At 44.8% G+C, this 16,652-nt stretch overlaps 1 protein-coding gene across 10 annotated transcripts in view; it reads right to left on the reverse strand.

The window, feature by feature from the left end:
- Positions 1-16,652, reverse strand: part of EML2 (EMAP like 2) — a 36,800-nt gene that overhangs the window by 7,455 nt on the left and 12,693 nt on the right. For all 10 annotated transcript variants that reach the window (XR_011646379.1, XM_058280444.2, XM_071209341.1 and 7 more), the window contains 2 exons: positions 1,124-1,278; positions 849-974 (listed from right to left, as the gene is read on the reverse strand). Coding sequence is in view for 9 of the 10 variants with exons in the window: in XM_058280444.2 (XP_058136427.2) it covers positions 849-974; positions 1,124-1,278 (281 nt within the window). In the remaining variant the exon portion in view is untranslated. The remainder of the gene's footprint in view (positions 1-848; positions 975-1,123; positions 1,279-16,652) is intronic.

Below are 16,652 nucleotides of genomic sequence, written 5' to 3' on the forward strand. Positions count from 1 at the left end.
GGACGTGGCTACTTATTTTTACTGTGAAAATGGGATCGCTAAGATCCCTTCTGGCCTTGACACCTAGAAAGGTCCTCTGGTTTTCCTTCAAGTTCTTCCTATGGAGACCAGAGCCAGAGGGGGGACTTGAAATGCAGCAGCACGATTTCAGCTGGACTGTTGGAGGAAAAGTGCAGGGAAGGCAAGGAGGGCGAGGGCCTATTGCACAGGAGACAATTTTGGCCAAGGTGACTCACACGTGTACCACACACCGAGGGCCATTCTAAATGCTTCCTACGAACTGACTCATGGAATCCTTGTCGGTTCTGTTATTATCTCCGTTTTGTAGAGGCCACCGCTTGCTCGACATCACCCAGCAAACAAGCCACAGGGCTGGGATCTCAATCCAGGTAATCACACTCCAGAATTCATATTCTTAACTGCACCATCTCTTAGCGGGTGGGTTTGGTAATTGGGTGGGGGGTAAGGGGCATGGCACACTGGGGAGGGAGGGGTGGGCATTTGAGCTTACAGGTAGAATACAGGCCCAGGAGCCCTGGGAAGGTGTGAGGCCCTGGGCTAGGCGGTGTGCCTCCTCCCAGCCAGGGCCCTGGGACTCCCTGCTCTGCTACCAGGTAACCCATTAATTGTTGGATCATAGGGAGTTCTGGGGGGTCTTGGGTCAGGGGTCAGAGTAGTGTGGGGTTATGAGGCAAGGACAGGTAAAGGGAAGACAAATCCTTGCCAGGCCAAGGGAGAAGAGACAGGGCAGGGAGGCAAGGAGAAACGGGAGTGGGAAGAAAGGAGGGATGGAGGGTGCAGGGAAGAGAAGTGGCTGGGGAGGGGTGCAGAGGGAGCTGCGGGCGGACCTGGACCAGCAGCGAGAAGCCGGTGTGGATGGAGCCCTGCAGGATGGAGTTGCGGGTGGTCCCCACGTACAGCGTGTCTGCCTGGCCCTCCGTCACGGTGCGCACGGGGCCGAAGTCCTCGGGCACCTGGGGTGGGGGGAGAGGGGACGGGAGGTCAGGACACACGCAGGGCAGGGTGCAGGTGACAGGCCGGGGAACGGAGGGGCTAACGTCAGGAGCCCTGGTGGGCCGGGGGAAGCCGCCCCACCCTCCTTGGAGCCGTGCCCCCTCCTCACCTCTACCTCCTGCAGCTTGCTGTAGTCGGAACCCCAGAGGACCACCCGTCGATCGCGGCCCCCTCCAGATACCAGCGTCCCGTCCCGCAGGGCACAGAGCCCAAACACACCACCATCGTGGGCACCCAGCACCGCCTGTGTGATGCGGTTCCCACCTGCAGGGCGGATGGGGCAGGGTGACGATGGGGAAGCTGCCCCTGGAGAACAGCTTGAGCTCTTGAGCCTACAGCCATTCATTCCATCCACCCATCTTTCCATCCTTCTAGCTACCCTTCCACCCACCCACCCCATCCAACCACGCACCACCCACCTACTCAAGTACCCTACCATCATCCATTAAACCATTTGAACCAACACCTACGCATCTACCCTTCTGATCTAGCCACTCGTCCATTCATCCATGCATCTATCTATTGGTCTCTCCATCCATGATCTCCAATCATCCATTCACTTCGCTCACCTATCCATCCATCATCCATCCATTTCCTCACCCTTCCTTCCATTCACCCATCAATTTACCTCTCATTCAATTATCCATCTACACTACCAACTACTCATTTATCAGTCAATCCATCCTTCCATATAAACATCAACCCATTTCCCATTCATTTGCCCATCCATCTACCCACTCATCTGTCAGTCTTCCCATCCATCCATCCATTCATTCATCCATTAACCCATTCAATCAACAATGAGCATTTACTCTGGGCCCAGCCTCATTCTAGGGGATATTGGAGATACATATATGACCAAGAAAACCCCAGGTCCTGCCCTCACAGGGGTCACAGTCAAGTGGCAGACAGACCCATTAACAGTCAGTGACAACCCAAGGTGGTAGGTTTGGTTTACCCAGGAGTCTGTGGGACCCCATAGAGGATGGTGGATCAGGAAGAGCTTTCTGGAGGAGAGATGGTTTGAGCAAGCATCTGAAAGATGAGTAGGAGTCAGGTAAGACAAAAGAGGGTGGAGGGTAACAGGACTTCCGGGAAGATGGCAGATTCGAGGACAAGAGACCTCTCCTCTCCCAGAAAAATAGCTAGAGGATATGCAGAAACAGCCTGGAAAAAAATGTTCTAGGGTACAGGACACCAGGGGAAGGCTGGACGCTGCCCGGGACAGAGAAGGGCACAGGAAAAGAACAATGAGTGGAGGCTGCCCTTCCCCCACCCTAGGCATAGAGAGCTCTGAATTCTCTGGTCAGGCCTGTGGCTACAGAAAAAGGGAGCCCCACAATCCACCTCCCAAGGAACAGGGAGAAAGGGACACAGCCTAAGGCTGACCCAGCTTTGGGCCCACAGATTTGGTCTACTGTGTCCCATGAGCTATTGCAGGCCGGATAGGGCAAAGGTTGGAGAACAGCCTCTGAGAAAGTCTGGGCTGCGAGGCTCTTAGCCTCCGGGCAGGATCCTCTGTCACACTGATCCAGTCCATTACTCAGTGAACACACAATGACCAGGCTTTGAACTGCTGATGAGTGCCGTCTGCTGGCAGACCAAGGAAATGCATGAGAGGAAACTAAAAGTAAATAGGTGGGGAGTAGAGGTGGCTCAAGTGGTTGAGCTCCCACCTCCCATGTAGGAGGTCTGGGGTTTGGTTGCTGGTGCCTCCTGAAAAAAAAACAAAAACAAACAAAACAAATGAAAAAAACAAACTCAGGGAAGCTGATGTGGCTCAGTGATTAAGTGCTGGCTTCTGACATATGAGGTCATGGGTTCAATCCCCAGCCCATGGAACCTCAATCATCAATCAATCAATCAATAAATATTTTAAAATAAATAAAAGTAAATAAGAGGATTTCTGAGCCTTCATAGCCTCCTTCCCCAAGGCCCTAGAAAGAGGGTCTGCAACCCATTACTGAGTACATGGCTCAGATTTGAACAACTAACAGGGACAATCCTAAAGACCTAGAACAGATTGAACCCAGGAATAAAAGAACAGCAGTAACAAGCCTCCTGCAATTAAATCCCTGCACAAGAGAGAGAAATTGAGCATCAAAGTAAACTCACCATCATAATCAGTTACCTAGACACCAGCAAAAAATTACAAGCCAAACTAAGAAAGATGGCCATGGAGTAAGGAGTTCCTAGTCAGCTCCTGCTATAGGGCAGTTAGTAAACAACCAGAGCGCTCTGGAGCTAGCTGAAGCACCTGTTTAGGGGCTCCAGGAAACCTGAAGAGCATCCTGCAACATCCTTGAAGGACTGGAAGGAGACTGCCCATCTGCAGAGAAGGCTTGTAAGTAAAGCGCTCCACACCACGGAGGCCAGTGCCCATCCTCCACTGGAGGCACAGGCTGCCTCAGGAGCTGTTCTGTGGCTGGAACTGAAAGCTCCACTTCCCAAAAACAGAGGAGGGAGAGACAGTTGGACACCAACTTCAGCTACTGATGAGTAAATTCAGCAGGCTAAAGCATAATCCTGAGAACAGCTAAAATTTGAGCCTGTCCAAGTCAGAAAGGACAGTAGCCGCCATCTTAACTCTACCCCTGGCACGAGGGGAAGTGGGGTAGACTGAGAATCACAGGTTGGTGGGGACCAGCTTCTTTCCATCCAGATCAGATTGCAGCTCTAGCCTTGGCCCCAGCACCACCTCCGGCAGGGAGGAAGATGGGGGGACCTGCGCCAGCCTCTCCCGGAAATTACCAGCCAAGCTGCGGAGGATGGTGATCATCCTACTCTGGCGGCACGAGCCGCCCCAGGAGCTGTTCTATGGCTGGAATTGGAAGCTCCATTTCCCAAAAATGGGAGGAGGAGATGGCTGGCTACCAATTGGTAGACTCGGCTGGCTAAGATATAACCCTAGGAACAGCCGGGGTGTGAATCTGTCCAAGTCGGAAAGAGGCCAGTGGCTGCCATTTTGACTCTGCCCCAGCATGAAGGGAAGCCGGGCTGACCTAAATCACAATGATGGTAGGGACTGGCTTCTTTCACCCAGATCAGCCCGCAGCCCTAGACTAGGCTGCACCTCCACCTCTGGCAGGGAGGAGGCTGAGGAGCCCTGCACCAGCCTATTCAGGTAGCTACAGGTACCTCTGGCTGGCACAGACTGAATAATCAGAAGTTACTGGGGCAACTGTGGTCATCTTGGACCCGCACTGCATAGATTGCTGCCCACATCTGCAGCTCCATCCCCGCCCCAGGCAGGGGAGAAAAGGGCAGGAAGCTTCATCAGTCTCTCTGAGCAACTACAGTCTAGGCCTGCATGACTTGGATTGTTCCACACAGCTGTGACTCTGTCCCTACCCCTGGCAATGGAAAAGTTGTGAGAAGCTTCATCAGTCCCTGGGGCAATGAGGACAGCTTAAGCCTCCACAGCTTACAGCACCAACTACATCCTTGGCTCCTGCTGCACAACCAGCAAGGAAGAAAGGGCAGGAAGCCTGAAACTAAAGAGAAACACTGCACCCAGAATAAACACTCTAGTAAGCCAGATACTAAGACACTGACAAAAAATTACAATCTGTACCAAGAAACAGGAAGATATGACCCAGTTAAAGGAACAAGATAAGCCTCCAGATGACATAAAGGAGTTGAGACAACTAATCATAGATGTTCAAACAAATCTCCTTATGAATTCAATGAGATGGCTAAATAGATTAAAGATATTAAGAAGACACTGGATGAGCACAAAGAAGAATTTGAGAGCATACACAGAAAAATAGCAGATCTTATGGGAATGAAAGGTGCAATAAATGAAATTTAAAAAACATTGGAATCCTATAGCAGCAGATTTGAGGAGGCAGAAGAAAGGATTGGTGAGCTTGAAGAAATGGCTTCTGAAAGTGAACATACAAAAGAACAGATGAAGAAAAGAATTGAAAAAATTGAACACAGTCTCAGGGACTAAATGACAGCAAAAGGTGTGTAAACATACATGTCATTGGTGTCCCAGAAGGAGAAAAGAAGGGAAAAGGGGCAGAAGGAATATCTGAAAAATAATGGTAGAAAATTTCCCAACCCTATTGAAAGACATAGATATCCATGTCCAAGAAGCACAATGTACTCCCATCTGAAAAAATCCGAATAGACCAACTCTGAGACACATACTAATCAGAATGTCAAATGCCAAAGACAAAGAGAGAGTTCTGAGAACAGCAAGAGAAAAACAATGCTTAACATATAAGAAATATCCAATAAGATTAAGTGCTGATTTCTCACCAGAAACCATGGAGGCAAGAAGACAGTGGTGTGATATATTTAAGATACTATGAGAGAAAAACTTCCAGCCAAGAACCTTATATCCAGCAAGACTGTCTTTAAAAAATGAGGACAAGATTAGAATATTCACAGATAAACAGAAACTGAGAGAAATTCTAAGCAAGAGACCAGTTTTTCAGGAAATACTAAAGGGTGTGCTAGATCCTGAAAAGAAAAGACAGGAGAGAGGGGCCTGGAAGAGAGTCTAGAAATGAAGACCATATCAATAAAAGTAACTAAAAGTGTCAAAAGAGTGGTGAAAATAAGACAGATAAAACTCTAGTACTTAGAAATAAACTTAACCATGATGTAAAGTCCTTGTATTCAAAAAACTGCAACTCAGTGTTAAAAGAAATCAAGAAAGGTCCAAATAACTGGAAGAACATTCCATGCTCATGGACTGGAAGATTTAAATATCATTAAAATGTCAATTCTGGGGAAGCAGATTTGGCTCAACTGATAGAGTGTCCACCTACCACATGGGAGGTCCAAGGTTCAAACCCAGGGCCTCCTGACCTGTGCGGTGAGCTGGCCCACATGCAGTGCTGATGTGTGCAAGGAGTGCCGTGCCATGCAGGGGTGTCCCCTGCATAGAGAAGCCCCATGCACAAGGATTGCACCCTGCAAGGAGAGCTGCCCTGCACGAAAAAAAGTGCAGCCTGCCCAAGAGTGGCACCACACACACGGAGAGCTGGTGCAGCAAGATGACACAAGAAAAAGAGACACAGATTCCCAGTGCTGCTGACAAGAATACAAGGGGACACAGAAGAACACACAACAAGCCACAAGGGGCAGACAACGGGGGGGGGGGGGGGGGGGGAGGGGAGAGAAATAAATAAAAAATAAATAAAATCTTTAAAAAAAAAAAGATATCAATTCTATTCAAAATGACATACAGAGTCAATGCAATCCCAATAAAAATTCCACCAGAAACAAACAAAAAAACTGAAAACATGATTATCAAGTTTATTTGGAAGGGTAAGAGATCCTGAATAGCCAGAAACATCATAAAAAGGAAAAGTGAACCCTCATTTCCAGACTTTAAATCAGATTACCTAGCTAGAGTTGTAAAAACAGCATGGTACTGGCATAAAGACAGACCACATAGACCAATGGAACCCAACTGATGATTCAGAAATAGACCCTCAAATGTATGGTCAAGTGATTTTTAACTAGCCTGTCAAACCCACACAGCTCGGGCAGAACAGTCCATTCAACAAATGGTGCTGAAAGAACAGTCCATTCAACAAATGGTAGCCAAAAGAAGGAAAGAGGACCCCTATCTTACCTTACCAAAAAATTAACTCAAAATGGATCGAAAACCTAAAAATAAAAAGCAAGAACCATAAAGTTTCTAGAAGAAATTGTAGGAAAATATCTGTAAGACCTGGTGGATATGGGAGATCCAAGGTTCAAACCCAGGACCTCCTGACCCATGTGGTGAGTTGGCCCACGGGCAATGCTGATGCGCTCAAGGAGTGCCATGCCATGCAGGGGTGTCCCCCATGTAGGGGAACCCCATGTGCAAGGAGTGTACCCCAGGAGAGCCACCCAGCATGAAAAAAGTGCAGCCTGCCCAGGGTGGCGCTGCACACACGGAGAGCTGACGCAGCAAGATGACTCAACAAAGAGAGACACAGATTGTCGGTGCCGCTGACAATACAAGCGGACACAGAAGAACATATAGTGAATGGACACAGAACAGACAACTGGGGGTGGGGGCAGGGAAGGGGAGATAAGTAAGTAAACAAACAAACAAACAAATCTATCTATCTTAAAAAAAAAAAGACTCTGGTAGTAGGTGGTGGATTCTTAAAGGAGATGAGAGGAGGACTAAGATAGACTACTGATGCTTAATGTATATAGAAGTTTTAATTAGCTTTTCTTTAAAAGTGTGGAGATATATAAAGTGAATGGTAACACATAGTGAGTAATAGCTAGTTTATAAATGGGGATGTAGCTGAAAATGGTAGTCTAGTATGTAAATGCCAATTGACAGAATGCTGGAGAATAATCTAGGAACTGAATAGCACAGTAAAGCAAGAGATGGATGAGAATTGTGGTTGATGGTACAGATGCAAGAGCGTCCTTTGTGAGCTAGAGCAAATGTACATCACTACTGCAGTGTGTTGGGAATGTGGAGAAGCAGGGGAAAAATACAACTGGAGTGACCGATGGACTGTGGTTAGCAGTAATATAATATTCTTGCATCTATGCCAAAGATGTACTGTGTTGATAATGAGGCAGTATGGAAAATGTGAGCCAAATGTACACTATGGACGTGGTAGTAATCAGATGACATTATCTTATCTCTAACAAATGTCCCACCACAGTGTGGTGTTTTGATAGAGGGCTGTTGTTTGGGAATTCTGCACATGTGCATGACTGTTTTATAATTTGATAACTTCTGTCATAAAAAAAATATATTTAAAAAATAATAATAGGGTAGGTTGGGGGAAAAACACACCAAATGTAAGATAAGGACTATAATTAGTAGTAAGATTTTGACAATTCTTTCATAATTTATAAAAAAACATCTCATGACAATTCAAGGTATTGGTGGAGAGTTGATGTATGGGACCCCTGTACGATGTTATGCATGTGTGCTTTCTAAGTTCACAACTTTTACTATACACTTAATTGTTTATGTATGTTCACATACAAATGATATAAAGATAATGATAATTTGGGGGTTGGGGGAAAATACTCTGGTAGTAATATTTTGACAATGCTCTTTAATTATTAATTAAAAAGATTTAACAACAATGCAAGGTATTAGTGGTAGGATGAGTTATGAGAGTCCTGTATGACGTTCTATGTTTGATTTGTAAGTTCACAACTATTACTATACTCTTACTGTTTATGTATGTTTATGTGTGAGCGATATATGTCGATAAATTAATTTTTAAAATAAAAGGTTATCTGATACTAAAAAAAAATAACACATTAGAGGGAAGTGGATGTGGCTCAAGCAATTGGGCTCCCATCTACCATATAGGAGGTCCAGGGTTTGATACCCAGGGCCTCCTGGTGAAGGCAAGCTGGCCTCTGTGGCGAGCTGGCCCACGCAGAGTGCTGCCTGTGCACAGTGCTGTCCTGCGCAGGAGTGCTGGCTCATGTGGAGAGCTGGTGCAGCAAGATGACACAACAAAAAGAGACACAGAGGAGAGACAATAACAGACACAGCAGACCAGGGAGCTGAGGTGGCGCAAGAGAATGATCACCTCTCTCCCCCTCCGAAAGGTCCCAGGATCGGTTCCTAGAGCCACCTAATGTGAATACTAATAGACATAGAAGAACAAACAGCAAATAGCACAGGGAGAAGACAACGGGGGAGGGGGGAATTTAAATCTTTAAAAAGAAGAATCAATGGGGAGGGAGCTGTGGGAAGATGGTGTCTGGCTGACAGGCAGAGCTGAATGCTCTAACATAAACAATGGAAAAGGAGCCAAAAGCTGTCTGAGGGACCTGCTTTAGGGGTCACCAAACCAGGACAGTACTACACAACTCCCAGGAGGGTGAGTGACAGAGAGATGAAGAAGCCCCAAAAACAAACATGATTTACCAAGGCCCCACAGCCCGAAAAGGCCCCCCTCCCCCAGCCCCAAGATGTGAAGCTGGGGTAAAAGCCCTGGCTCACTGCAACCCACTGAGAGGGGAACAGACATCTTCCTCCCTGTCAGCCGTTTCAAGGGAAAAGGGAGGGGAGGTCATGGTGCTTTTCTTTAATGAATTTCACCAGCAGAGCCCACTTTGAATCTCTGATCCGGAAACTCAACACAGGAACATAGGAAAGCCAAGACTGAAATACCTCCCTGGAAAGGTGCGCTCACTACCGCCATCTGCTGGTCAGTTTGGATACTGCAGGGACAAAAACGGCGCGCTCTGTACCCAACGGCTGGGAGAAAATCTGCACCCTACTTGTGAGTCACTGGCCAGATTCTGAAAACTTAAGTTGGGCAATTTTAAAGACAGAATAAGTTGAACTCAATATGAAAGAAGAATTGTGTGTGTGGTGGGGGGAGGAATAGGCAAGAGAGAGACATTAGCCATCAGAGTAAATACACCAACATATCCAGATGCCTAAACATCAGCAAAAAATTAAAAGCCATACTAGGAAACAGGAAGCGATGGCCCAGACAGAAGAACAAACCAAACATCCTGAAGAGATACAGAAGTTAATACAATTAATCAGTGATAATCACACAACTCTCCTAAATCACTTCAAAGATTTTAAAGAAAATACGACTAAAGAGATAAAGGGAGAAAAATAACAAAAGAAATAAAGGATATTAAGAAGACAGTGGGAGAGCATTAATAACAATTTGAAAGCCTACAAAGAAAAGTAACAGACCTTATGGAAATGAAAGACATGATGGATGAGATTAAAACCTCATTAGAGGCACATAAGAGCAGCTCTGAATTGCTTAAAGACAGAATTAGTGATTTCAAAGGCAGAACATCTGAACTAGAAAGGCAGAACGGAAAGAGAAGAGAATGGGAAAAAAAAATGGAACAGAGTCTCAGGGAATTGAATGACAATGCAAAATGCACAAAGCATCATTGGTGTTCCAGAAGGAGAAGAGAATGGAAAAGGGGCAGAAAGAAAATATGAGGAACTAATGGCTGAAAACTTCCCACACTTATGAAGGACATAAATATCAATATCCCAGAAGGACAACGCACCCCAAACAGAATTCTAATAGACCTACACCAAGACACTTACTATTCAGAATGACAAATATCCAGAGTTAAAGAGGATTCTAAAAGCAGCACGAGAAAAGCAAAGCATCACATACAAGGGAAACTCAATAAGATTAAGTGCCAACCTCCCATCAGAAACCTTGGAGGAAAGAAAGTGGTATGATATACTTAAGGTACTGAAAGAGAAAAACTGCCAGCCAAGAATTCTGTATCCGGCAAAGTCATCCTTCAAAAATGAGGGTGAGTTCAAAATTTTCACAGACAAACAAAACCCGACAGAATATGTTACCAAAAGACGAGATTTGCAAGAGATACTACAGGGGGTGCTGCAGCCTGAAAGGAAGAAACAAGGATGAGAGATGTGGAGAAGAGTTTAGAAATGAAGATTATTAGGAAGGGTAAACTAAAGCATAAGAAGAAAGACAACAGAACAATATGACAACAGAGCGCCTAAGGACGAAATGGATGAAGCGACTCAAAGTTTTCAAGTAGCCCTTTACATCTATCCAATGAACCCTGAAATATGGAAAGAAGACCTTCCTTGGGCAAGAACTGGCCAGGAGCAGCAGAAAGTGGTAGAGAGGATTAAAAAGAGTGAATCATGGTCAGAAGTAACAGATTTTTCTCCAGAGTAAAATTTCTGACTATGGCTTTGAAAGTGATGAGATCATTGCTGTTTGTGTAGCTATTGTTGAGAAATAAAGACAGCTTCAATGAATGAAACAATGGTTGTTGTGTCTGCTTCGGGCACTGTAGAGACCGTAACTGAGAAGGAAGATGGCGCTCCAACACCAGATGGAAAATGCGTAGCATGAATTATTTGAATCTGTCTTTTGTGATTATCATTTAAAGTTTTAGACATGGGGACATTTATTCTGGAGAAACGGCAAAACTCCTGTGTGTAAGATAAGTTTTTCAGATGAAGCATATCAATCTAAATGGTAGTATTATTATATAGTGTTTGGACTATGCTTTGATAAGTTATGGCTTATACTTAAGAGTAGAATTCTGAGCAAAAGGTTTTTGATTATAAATTTAATTTAATCCAAACATATGGATGGATACATCTTAAAGACACAACTTGAAAAGAAAATTCTTGACTAGTAAATAACTTGGTCAGTGTTTTAAAAAAAAATCAATGGGTCAAAGAAGAAATTGCAAGTGAAATCAGTAAATATATTGAGTCAAATGAAAGCAAGAACACAACTTATCAAAATTTATGGGATACGGTGAAGGCAGGTTTGAGAAGGAAATGTATAGCCCCAAAGGCATATATTGGGAAAAAAAGAAGATCTAAACCCAAAGATATAACTGAATTGGAGAAACTAGAAAAGGAACAAAAACAAATCCCAAAGCAAGCAGAAGGAAAGAAATAATAAAGTTAGAGGAGAAATAAATGAACTTGAGAACAAAAAAACAATAGGGAAAATCAACAAAACAAAAGCTGGTTCTTTGACATCAATAAAATTGACAAACCCCTACTAGACTAACAAAGAAAAAAAGAGAGAAGATGCAAATAAATACAATCAGAAATGAAAAGGGGGGGGGGTCATGACTGACCGCCCAGTAATAAAAAGGATAAAAGGATACTCTGAGAAACTGTGTGCCAACAAACTAGACAACGTAGAGGAAATGGGCAAATTCTTAGAAATGCACAAACAACCTACACTGACTCTACAAGAAACACAGGAATGCAACAACCAGTCACATTTAAAGAGAGTCAATCAGTCATCAAAAATCTCCCAGCAAAGAAAAGTCCAGGACCAGATGGCTTCACAGATGAATTCAGCCAAACATTTTAAGAATTAACACCAATCCTATTTAAACTCTTCCAAAAATTGAAAAGGAGGGAAAATTACCCAACACATTTTATGAAGCCAACATCACCCTAATACCAGAGCCAGATAAAAATGCAAGAAAAGAAAACTGCAGACCAATCTCTCTGATGAACATAGATGTAAAAATTCTCAACAAAATACTTGCAGATAGAATCTAACAGCATATCAAAAGAATTATACAATATGACCCAGTAGAATTTATTCCTGGTATGCAAGGGTGGTTCAACACAAGAAAATCAATTAATATAATATACCACATTAATAAATCGAAGGAAAAAAAACAACTGATCAATCAATGTAGAAAAGGCATTCAACAAAATGCAACATCCTTTTTTGATAAAAACACTTCAAAAGATAGGAATAGAAAGACAATTCCTCAATATGACAAAGGCTAATATGAAAAACCCACAGGGAAGAGGACTTGGCTCAACAGACTGAGCGTCCACCTACCATATGGGAGGTCCATGGTTCAAACCCCGGGCCTCCTTGACCCGTGTGGAGCTGGCCCATGCGCAGTGCTGATGCACACAAGGAGTGCCCTGCCACGCAGGGGTGTCCCCTGCGTAGGGGAGCCCCACATGCAAGGAGTGCACCCCATAAGGAGAGCCGTCCAACGCAAAGGAAAGTTCAGCCTGCCCAGGAATGGCGCCACACACACACAGAGCTGATGTAGCAAGATGACGCAACAAAAAGAGACACAGATTCCTGGTGCCGCTGACAAGAATAGAAGGGGACACAGAAGAACACACAGTGAATGGACACAGAAAACAAACAACTGGGACGGGGTGGGGAGGGGGCAGGGGAGATAAATTTTTTTTTTTAAATCTTAAAAAAAAAAGAAAAAGAAAAACCCACAGCCAACATTGTACTCAATGGGAAAGGTTGAAAGTTTTCTCTCTAAGATCAAGAATAAGACAAAGATGCCCCCTGTCATCATTGTTTCAACATTATACTAGAAGTTCTAGCTAGAGAAATTAGACAAGAAAAAAAAAATGGCATCCAGATAGGAGAAGAGGAAGTAAAACTCTTATTACTATTTGTGGATGACATGCTCCTATATATAGAAAATTCTGAAATGTCTAGGACAAGGCTACATGAGCTAATAAACAAGTTCAGCAAAGTGGCAGGATACAAGATCAAAAGCAAAAATCAGTAATGTTTCTGTACACTAATATTGAATAATTTGAGGAGGAAATCAGGGAAAACAATCCATTTGCAATAGCAACAAAAGGACTCAAATACCTAGGAATCAATTTAACCAAAGATGTACAGGACCTAGATTCAGAAAACTACAAAACAATGAATGCTACAAGAAATCAAAGAAGACCTAAACAACTGGAATGACATTCCGTGTTCATGGATTTTAAGACTAAATATGGTGAAGATGTCAATCCTACCCAAAGACACTTATAGATTCAATGTAATACCAACCAAAATTTCAACAGCCTATTTTACAGAAATAGAAAAGGCAATTACCAAATTTATTTGGAAGGGAAAGTGTACCTGAATAACCAAATGCACTCTAAAAAAGAAGAGTGATGTGGGAGGACTTTCACTTCCCGACCTTAAAACACACTACAAAACTGCTATGGTCAAAACAGCACGGCGGGAAACGGACTTTGGCCCAGTGGTTAGGGCGTCCGTCTACCATATGGGAGGTCCGCGGTTCAAACCCTGGGCCTCCTTGACCCGTGTGGAGCTGGCCATGCGCAGTGCTGATGCGCGCAAGGAGTGCCGTGCCATGCAAGGGTGTCCCCCGCGTGGGGGAGCCCCACATGCAAGGAGTGCGCCCGTGAGGAAAGCCGCCCAGCGTGAAAAGAAAGAGCAGCCTGCCCAGGAATGGCGCCGCCCATACTTTCCGTGCCACTGACGACAACAGAAGCGGACAAAGAAACAAGACACAGCAAATAGACACCAAGAACAGACAACCAGGGGAGGGGGGGAAATTAAATAAATAAATAAATCTTTAAAAAAACAAACAAACAAACAAACAAAAAACAGCACGGTATTGGCATAGAGACAGACACACGATCACTGGAATAGAATTGAGAGTCCAGAAATAAACCCTTACCTCTAATAGCAACTGGTTTTTGACAAACCTACCAAGTCCACGTCAATGGGACAAAACAGTCTCTTCAAATAGTGCTGGGAGAATTGGATATCCATAACCAAAAGAAAGAAAGTGGATCCCTATTTCACTCTATACAAGAATCAATTCAGGGAAGCAGATGTGGCGCAAGCATTTGGGCACCCACCTACCACATGGGAGGTCTTGAGTTTGGTTCCCAGTGCCTCCTAGAGAAGACAAGCAAGACAGTAAGCTGACGTGGCGTGCTGATACCACAAGATGATGCAACAAAGAAACACAAAGAGGATACACAATGAGAGACACAAAGCATGAAACAGAGTGACTCAAGAGATTGAGTGCCTCTCTCCCACATGGGAGATCCTGGTTTCAGTTTCTTGTGCCTCCTAAAGAGATGAGGACATTATGTTGAGTGAAGCAAGCCAGACACAAAAGGACAAATATTGCATGATTGTGTTACTATGAACCAAATATATTGTGTAACACATTGTATGATTAAAAAAAGAAAATTTATATGTATCCAGTACATTTGAGAAATGTATGTTTTTATTCAACTGTGTTTTCTTTTTAGTTTTTGTTTATATTTTCAATTATTAAATGTACAAAATAAAGTTAAAAATTTTTTTAAGTACTACATATTGTATTACTCCATTTATATAAAATGCAAATATAAATCAATGTATAGAGATGGAATTTGATTAGTACTTATATAGAGCTGGAGAATGATAGCAGTTTTGAGAGGTGACTGCCAAGGGGTGTGGAGTTTTTCCTTTTGGAGTAATGAAATTGTTCTAAAAACTTTTGTGGTGATGAATGCACAACACTGTGATTATACTAAAAGCCACTGACTGTACACTTTGGATGCACTGTATGGTATGTGAATATATCTCAATAAAACTGTTTTTTTTAAGAACAGGGTGGAAAAGTGTTCTAGGCAGAAGGAATTGCATGTGCAAAGGGCAGAGAGCATGGACTTTCTAGTAAATGAAAAGAAATCTGGTGTGACCAAGGAGAAGAGCATCAACAAGCGTGATGAGTTGTATTATGGACCCTGGGAAAAAATGTTCTTAATCTTAATGCATTTCTGTGGGTGTGAACTCATTGCAGACACGACCTTTGGAAGATGCTGTTTTTAGTTCAGGTGTGCCCAACCGCATGAGGGTGGGCCTTAATCCTGTTACTGCGGTTTTTATGGAAAGAGCTATTAGCTGACAGTGGAGGGAATCGGGAAGAGAAAGGAGAGGCCAGGGAGGCCGCCGTGTGCACTGCTGTGTGATGGGAAAGCCAAGGACCCGAGGCCAGCGGCCAGCCCCAGAATGCGTCTTCAGGGAGGAAGCAATGCCTTGCTGATGCCACAGTTTTGGACTTCTAGTCTCAAAACTGTGAGCCAGGAGGTCCCCATTGCTTAAGCCAACCCATCCGGTGGTAGCTGTGATGACAGCGGGGAAAGCAAGGCAAGGCAAGAGAAGGCGGGGCCAGACCATGCCAGGACTTGGAGGCCTCGGAGAGGAGCCTGGATCTTGCTTTGAGTGCACCAGGGAGGGTCAGGGCCACATTTCAGAAAGGTGTTCCTGGAAACAAACGGAACCAGAATCCAAGGGGGCAAGTCTGGAGGCCACGAGATGAGGGTAAAGGCCAGGAAGCACCCCCAGGCTCTTCCCAAGCTTCAAGACTCAGCTGTGGGAAAGCAGATGTGGCTCAAGCAATTGGGCTTCCGCCTACCACATGGGAGGTCCCAGGTTTGGTTCCCGGTGCCTCCTGGAGAAAAATGAGCAAGACAGCGAGCTGACAGGTGCGGTAAGCTGATACAACAAGCTGGCGCAACAAGAAACACAAGAAGGAAAAACATAATGAGAGACAGAACAAAGCAGAGAATGGAGGTGGCTCAAGCAATTAGGTGCCTCGCTCCCACATCAGAGGTCCCAGGTTCAGTTCCCAATGCTTCTTAAAGACACAGCACACAGCAAGTGCAAATAAGGGGCTGGGGAGAAATAAATATATAAATAAAATCTTGAGAAAAAAAAAAAAAGGCCCCAGTGCTGGGCCCGGGGACACAGAGATGAGTTAGACCCAGGCCCTGCTCACAGAGAGCTCAGTATCTGTCGGGAAAGACACACTGCTGCTGATTATTCACAATTTATTCTCCACTGCCTGATTCAAGGAAACCTTGTGCTACCACTTCCTCCAGCCTGTGCCCAGGCAGCCTTTGGTCCACTGGTCTTTCCAATCACCCACCCATCCTGAAGCCCTGTGGGCTGGGCCCAGTGCTGGGCCTGGGGACACAGAGATGAATCAGACCGAGGCCCTGCTCACAGAAAGCTCAGTATCTATTGGGAAAGACACACTGCCACTGATTATTCACAATTTATTCTCCACTGCCTGATCTCAAGGAAACCTCAGACCAAGCCTGGGAGGGAGGTGATGATATTATACCCATTCTACAGATGAGGCAACTGCGTCTCTGAGAAAAGATGCAGCTTCCCCAAGGCCACATGGCAGGCACAGGGCACTGCTGGGAGCTGGGCAGAAAGCTTGCCAGACCCCTAAACCCAGTGGCCTTCCAGTCCTGCCAGGGTAACCCCTCAGGGGGCCTGGTGCCCTGGGGTCAGCAGAACTGGTGCTTGGAGATAATCACTGTCTCCTGCTCATCTTACAGGCAGGAAATCTGAGGTCCAGAGAGGGTCATATAGCAAACACCTGGTTCA

Source organism: Dasypus novemcinctus, chromosome 18, assembly GCF_030445035.2.
Source record: "Dasypus novemcinctus isolate mDasNov1 chromosome 18, mDasNov1.1.hap2, whole genome shotgun sequence".
Taxonomy (NCBI): Eukaryota; Metazoa; Chordata; class Mammalia; order Cingulata; family Dasypodidae; genus Dasypus; species Dasypus novemcinctus.